The 7288-nt window shown below is 47.1% G+C and overlaps 1 protein-coding gene across 1 annotated transcript in view; it reads left to right on the top strand.

Annotated features, from left to right (window-relative positions):
- The window catches only part of T265_07357 (hypothetical protein), a gene marked incomplete at both ends in the record, with an annotated part of 10907 nt that extends 3706 nt beyond the window's left edge, over positions 1 to 7201 (top strand). Inside the window, one exon of the mRNA XM_009172856.1 lies at positions 6766 to 7201. Within this exon, the coding sequence (XP_009171120.1) occupies positions 6766 to 7128 (363 nt within the window). The remainder of the gene's footprint in view (positions 1 to 6765) is intronic.
- Between the last annotated feature and the right edge of the window lie 87 nt (positions 7202 to 7288).

The raw sequence follows: 7288 nt of genomic DNA, 5'->3' as shown, positions 1-7288 counted from the left end.
TCCTTTGTAGACGACAATCATCATCAGAGACGGCAACACCAATGTTGAGACCGATGCTCCACTGCCGTACAACCATAAGGTTTGCCTAGTTCTATTTAACGCCTCTGAGTGAAAAAAGGGGAAAGAGTGGATGAGAAAGGGAACCTGGTGCTGACCTGTGTCAAGCATTCTGACATGTCTGACCTCCAATCGCTCAATCGGACAATCTGAAAAGAAACTGGCAACACGAACGCTACTGACACCAATCAGCCGCTATTTCTTGCAGTGTCCCCAGCCGAGCGCAGGCGGGGTCACAAATACCCCATCCCGGAAGGAGCACAACATCAGCAACACTCGAACTTTTTCTAATATCTTTCACACCTGCCAAGTTATACGTTATCCACCTCGTGGTTTGCATCATTCTGAATGATTTACGGAGAAGAACACTCGTCTCGGCAGACGGCGTTTCGGTATACGTATCATGCAGCCGAGCAATCGTATTCGACGGTGCTGGATGTTTTCCGTGACTGAAGTATCCGCCCATTTTCTAATCACCTCGTTACTGATCCGTTGAAGCCATTCAAAACCGGCAACACCTGTGAAGCATCGTTGGTCAAAAACATGAAGATGCCTCACACAATCTCTCCTCGTCTCGCAGTCGTACAACAGCCCTTACTGTATCCTGGTACACGCGACCCTTAGGATCCAGTGATATACCCTTCTGAAGCCACAAGTGACGCAAGTTAGCAAACGTGGTTCCAGCGTTTAAGATTAACACACTGACTTCATCAGACACATTTCTGTCAGACCTAATACAACTACTGGGGCATTCGAAATTCTCCACAACCTACAGCGATTCGCATTGAATTATAAGGGGTACGTTCAAAAGCTGGGCGTTATGAAGCATGACTTTGCGCCTTGAATGTGCTGGGTGCGTGCCGAAAGATGACGGTATGGTATTTTCTTCGCCTTGGTCTTGAAAGATGAGGGTGACATCGTCTACGTACTCCAGATCGACAAGGTTCTTACTAGCAACAATTTGAACACCGGGGTTTAGGAGACCTTCGAGCGTTTGCCTCATTATTTCATCAATGACGAAGTTGAACAAGAACGGAGAGAATGGGCATCCTTGTCGGACACCACTTGTTGCAGGGCAGTTTTTGGAGTGCTCACCATACACTCACACGCTCAGAAGTATATGAATATAGCGATCGGATGACGTTCACAAACTTTGGCATATCCTGATGAGCAGGTGTAGTTAACAGCACTAACCGATCGACAGAATCGAACTCACCCTTGAAGTCAAGGGACACCAAGATTACGATTCGTCTATACACGTGGCGTTGCTCTGACACCCGACGGTGTGAAAATGTCAACACAGCCTCTACCCCGTAAAAATGCCGCTTGATTTTCACGGGTCAGTGCTTCGCGTGCCACCGTTAGACGGCGAAGAATCAGTGGTACTGGAAGGCTTATTAAAACGGAGATCAAACTGACACGTCTGTTTTTAGTATATTTTAAGTCCGGAGGATAGACCAACGTGGGAAGTCTGATGGACAGCGTCTGGACAGCTAGACAGCAGTTGTCTGTGTTTATTTGGGGAACCCTTCCCGGAGCCAATTACTCATTAGTCTGACCTACTTGGCTGTAGGGGACCGACCTGGCCCGATGGCGCAGAGTGTAGGGCATTACTGTCTCAGTCCTGATGCGTCTGCGTACAACAGGTGCCTTTTGAGCAGCACCGGCGTCTTTGTTTCTAAAAGTATTTCGACCGTATTGTATAGTGCGCCGGCGGTCACGGTCAATCGTTGGGCTATCGGAGTGTGTTTTTTGGGGCCGACCTTTTTAACCTGTCCTTCATCGGGGGAAGACAGCATCGCTGCTTCCATAAATATGGACATGCTGGTTGCCTGGGGGAAACACATTTCTGCCCTCACACTCCTGTCGCAGAGGACATTAGAACTTTATCTCCGGACCGCCCCATGGCACGATTACACAGAGTACGAGTAGTCGTTGTTCTTCGTCGAGCTGCTCCTTGTTCGCCATTGTGGCATGGTTGAACCTTTAGGAACTGAGTTCCAGCCAGTACAGCCCGCAGAATCATTGCGGCACAGAAGCCCGACCGTCACAACAAGGTGAAATCTTTGGGTGGGAATCGCCCTAACCTAGACAGAGGAAGTCGAGAGGCAGAGATCGGGTTCGAACGACGCATCTTCTGGTCAGTAAATTCGCGCTGTAACCACCGAGCCATAAAGGCACACAAACCATCACATCACGCTAACGTCCAGCTTCTTTTTGACGTGGTTGAAGAGTGCACGGCATGGTAGTACGACACAACCGTCAGTCTTATGGTCAGGCTTTTGTGCTAAGGTCTTGAGTCCTGGGTCTTAATCACCCTCATGTGTAGCTTTAGTTTCTCCGGCGGTATCTTAGCCCATATAATACCATGAACCACATCTGTTGTCATGTAGTACCGTCAACTGGCTCACTGCTGAATACAGCTGAGTACCGTTACTGAATCGTATCATGCTGTAGTTGTTAATATGCCTCTAACCCACTAAGCTTTGCCGGGGGTTCCACTGTGGTGTCCACACACATTCCCACAGTAAGTTGCTCACTGAATAGATTTTTGACGAACACAGTCCCTTGGCTTTCCTGGTTGGAAGTTGTGAGATGTACGGCGATTTGTACTTCGAAGAATTGTATAATGTGGTACTACGCAGGCGCTCCTCAGGCTTTTGCTAGGGGCTAGATGCGTTTTTTTCTAGGTGTGGGTACCATGACAGCATCCCGGCACCAAATCATGAGATTCACAGAGACATTCATACCACTTCGGCCGTCGCGTGGTGCCATCGACCGAGTCGCTGTACTTATGCATACAGAAGGGCGGGTAATCCTCCCTACTTTCAATTTTGCATATTCCTTGTGCCCCACTCCACCACGTTGTGGGTACTGTCTCTTCAGATCTCAGCATCAAGACTGACAACTTCGTTCGCTTTGCATTGCTCCTAGCGAAAACTCATGCGCGTCCATATTTGATAACAACCCTAAACACCTCGAACTACGTTTTCAACCCCTGAAGCCGGTCTGATTAACCGTGTTCATTGTTCGCACTCTGAAACAAGTAGGACGAAAATCTCATGCTCGTAACCTGGATTACGCTTTCATTGGTATGAGTTGTCTCGGGTACACGAATCTTAGTAGCATCCACGAACTTCACACCAGGAATATAAACTACCTTGAAAAGGTAACTGCTCGACGTACACCACCTGAGACGGCATCATTGATTGGAATGAGTCATGGCCTGTGTTTGTTCCACCTGGAAGCCTTTTTGCTCTCAAGATCATTGTTTAGTTCAGGGCCTTTTGCACTTACTTTTCCAACACAGAAGCACTTTATAATTACTTGTAACTTCATATCCTCGAGTGGACTTTGATGAAAAGATGCGCATCAGGGTTATTGTGGCAAATTGGCGAAAACCACATTGGGACCAGTCTGGGGTTTTCGGCGTCCAAATTTCTGTTTGACCTGTGCGTTTCAAGCGGGGGCCGGATAGAGTAGTCACACCTTTAATCTAATGCAGGTGTTTCAACTCCACAGATGCCCATTTTTCCTTACCTGAAAACTGGTCTTGTGTCTAGTTGTCAGTTACTGTATATCAGAGATGTCTGACTTTTGTCCCTCTTGAAAATACTACATGCTAGTCTCTTTAAACGACAAGTTCTTGCCTTATTTTTCACCCCAACTGGTCCCGAATGAAATTTCTGTTCGTCACTCTTCTGCACTTCGGTATCGATGTAACAACTTGAATCCTACTTACCTTACACTTGGGGGTCAAGATTCTCCTTAGACTCGCTCCTGCAGACGTTGAACGCACTTTTGATATGACTTTTCTTGAATCCAGTCTATTGGAACGGGAGTCGTTTTGAACAGCCAAACTAATTTGACCTCACGATTGGCTGTTTACCTCTCACCTACAGATTATAGAGTGCTACTGAAAGACCACGCGTAGTGTAGCTGTAACCCCTCGTCCACGGACTGGCCTGCTGGCGTAAGAGAACACCGGGGCTGCATTTGCCAACTTTCGGCAATTGTGACCCCGTCTCGAATTCACAGTACCACCCCTGCGGGCGTATAGACAGAAACGTGGTCACTATGTCCCAAAATCCAAAAATCTTTATTTTGAAACCCCTTTGTCTCGAAAGCGTTGTTTGGGTTTCATAGAAACATGAAATAAGCCACTCCAGGCTCTTTTGGGTGGTTTTTGGAAAAGGTCACTCACGATAGATTGAGTTCTCACGCCGCGCAATGGCCGAGGCAAAACATTCCAAATAATACTAGTGCTGTTACGTGTAGCAAGCAGAGAAGTCGTTTTATCGATGTTTTACAAATACGGACCAAAAGGGGAACAGACATTCATGAAAACACGGCAGTTTTGCTAATTCTAAGAAGTGACGGGTAATGAGAAACCTGTTATTCTTCTGGTTAGCTCAGGGTGTTACGGAGGAGTGCTTGAAACACCACAACGCATATCATTTTCAGCTTCCATAATCGGTGTAGGAACTTGCTCACAAAGGTAAAGCAATGCTTAGGTTATGTAGAAATGACCACCTGTTGCGTTCCTAAAATCGATTAACAAGGCCATCTTTACTCTAAGGACATCTCAGTTTATTGATGCGAAACCGTTGGTTTTCATCAGACTACGGACGGAATTTGCTACTTTCTGCATATTCCATAGGATGTCCAAATAAACTTCCCATGATTGGTCTACTAACTGGTTGGTTTTACGACGGTAGGGATCTACCAATCTGTGTTTCCTCAAGTCGCCGTTTTTTTAAACTGCAGTATTGACTAAAGCAGACGGGTCTTACTGATCAAATAGTGGGAACCCGAGTTAACTTGTAGTGAAAAACCCTGTTCATTGTCTGGAAGGGTAGTTCCTGGAACTCGTCGCTAGTGACTGATGACGTTGTCAGCTTATAATTAGTTGGTCTACTTGAGGCTCTGGGTTGCATGGTACTCGCACACTATCTGTGTATTGCATAATGGTGTGTGTGTTTGTGTGTGCAATTAGGTCACTCAAAGCCTAGCTTCCCACAACCAGAAAAACATCGACCAAATCAATAAAGTGCAGTGGAGACGATGCCGCGGCTTCACTTTTTCCCCATCTAAATCTCGGAAGCCTAAATTCAGCTTCTCGGTAAGCCGAACAGACAATCTGTCGGACTGTGGGTTGTCACTTCGCTTTACGTCAAGGTTGAATTTGTGATTTTGACTACTCACTTGATCATCCCCCAAACCGCCCTCGCGCTATCCGCGAACCTGTACCGCACAGTATAGCGACGCTACGCACAAAAAGATATTAGGACAGCGAAATGCCGAACTTCTGACGCTTAACTTTTATGTGGTGAAAATCACCGTCAAACAGCCCATTATGTCTATTTTGGATGGCGTAGCGACTAACGCGTTCAAGAATGTGTGTAAATTACCTGAGGGAAACAGGACTCGTGTGGTATCCCATTATTTTAAGGTCGCTTATAGGTACACGTGGGTGTTTGGAGCGATTCGACCGCGGATTGCTGCCAAGTTCGAGCGTTTTAATCGAATCTTTTGATTCCTCAGACACGTTTGGAGGAGGTCGCGGGTTCGGATCTCCCTGGGGTCTCTTGTGATGCGCGTTATTGATGTACACTATTTTGGTTTTGTTGGAATTTGTGGGTGCCTTACTCTTGTGTCTTTGGATCTCAAGGTTTTTCAAATCACTCGACTCCTTTCCGTGGTTGTTTGAAGGTCAGACTGGCATTTATGGTGGGTACCGCTTTCCCTTCCCTTGGTATCAGGCTGTCTAGAAGTAATCTTCTGACAACCAATAACAGGGCACAGTAACTCTTTGGAGATCGGTCGGAAGCCTGCAATATTAACTGAGCGCTTTTTTATCTTGTGCTATCCTAACCTAATGAAAGAACAATAGAAACTACGAACAGAAATGGAATGGAAAGATGGGCAAAATCCCCGCAGTTTTCTATGGGGTATGCGGGACTTCCGAACAGTTGACACCCCGTCTGTCTGTTGTTCCTCTTTCTGCCTAAGGTTGAAGCTATCGCTCTGAGCGCCTAGCTGACAATTTTCCCGTTTGGGTATTTTTGGTGCTACTTGCCTTTCAGGATGGAGACCGCGTGATCCATACTGCGACTGGTTGGAAACGCCACAAGATGTGGCGTTCTTGTTGTCAGTTTCTATCCAGATTGCGTGAATGAGTATCTGGAGGTGTAGGCACCTCGGGATGATTGTAGTAAGCTAGCGCCAACACCCTTTCTCCGTCCACGTTCATTTTTTCTTTACATTAAGGCGTTCAAATAAATCATGGGTGTACGGCAGCGAAGCATCGGTGTTGAACACTCATGTCATGCTATCCACGATGGTGATGAATTTTCTCGTCACTTTAAACAGCTAGACTGATTCAACACCAACTTATTGCTTATGCCATCGCCTCCAGCGCTTGGCTGTCTCTCCCGCTTCCCTTTTTTCGGAACTGTAGCAGCTGGGACCGAAATACTCGTGGTTTTGGTTTATGGNATGGCTGATATGCTGAACCGAACTGTACAAGGAAGTTGACACACATGGTTGATAAACATCTGATGTGAATAACAAGGCGTCTTCACTGAAGCAGGTAGTATCTGTACTAGATGGTCATTATGTGAAGCAATGCTCACGTGAGTTTTTACCGTTTTGGCACACGTTAGCCTGCCACTCGTTTGACTCTGACATATACTGTTCTGTCCACAGGTTAGTGTGAATGTCGACGGACCCCCACCACCAGAGGACACTGCACGAGTACCTCTCCCCGGTGCAGGTGCCTGGGCAGGTGCAGGTATCAAACCAATGGCCGGAGTTGCTGTCGGTCGTGGAATGCCTCTTGCGACACCCGCAGCTGCGATTCCACCTCCGGCCCCACCTGCAGGTCTTGCAGCTCCAGTTTGGGGAGTGGGAGCACCAGCACCCGGTTTAATGCAGCCACGAGTCGCTGCTGGCATGCCACCTCCCCCTCCTCCACCAACTGCTGCACATCCGGGGGCAGCGGTGGCATTTGGACGTGGGATGCCCCCAGTCGCAGGCCGTGGATTCCCACCAGCACCTGGATATCAGTGATCTACAGCATTTTCTACTCACAAATCCAACTGTAAACACACTGTCAAAATATATATCTATTTGCAGCTGTCCGTGGTATTTTGTTGTTATTTAGGGTTCCGGATTTTGCTAATCTAATTTGTTGGTCTACTTTTGCAGACCGATGAATCCTTAACATAAC

The sequence above is a fragment of the Opisthorchis viverrini genome (genome assembly GCF_000715545.1).
Source record: "Opisthorchis viverrini unplaced genomic scaffold opera_v5_169, whole genome shotgun sequence".
NCBI lineage: Eukaryota > Metazoa > Platyhelminthes > Trematoda > Opisthorchiida > Opisthorchiidae > Opisthorchis > Opisthorchis viverrini.
The sequence above is the reverse complement of the archived record's forward strand: the minus strand, read 5'-3'. Positions and strand labels throughout refer to the sequence as shown.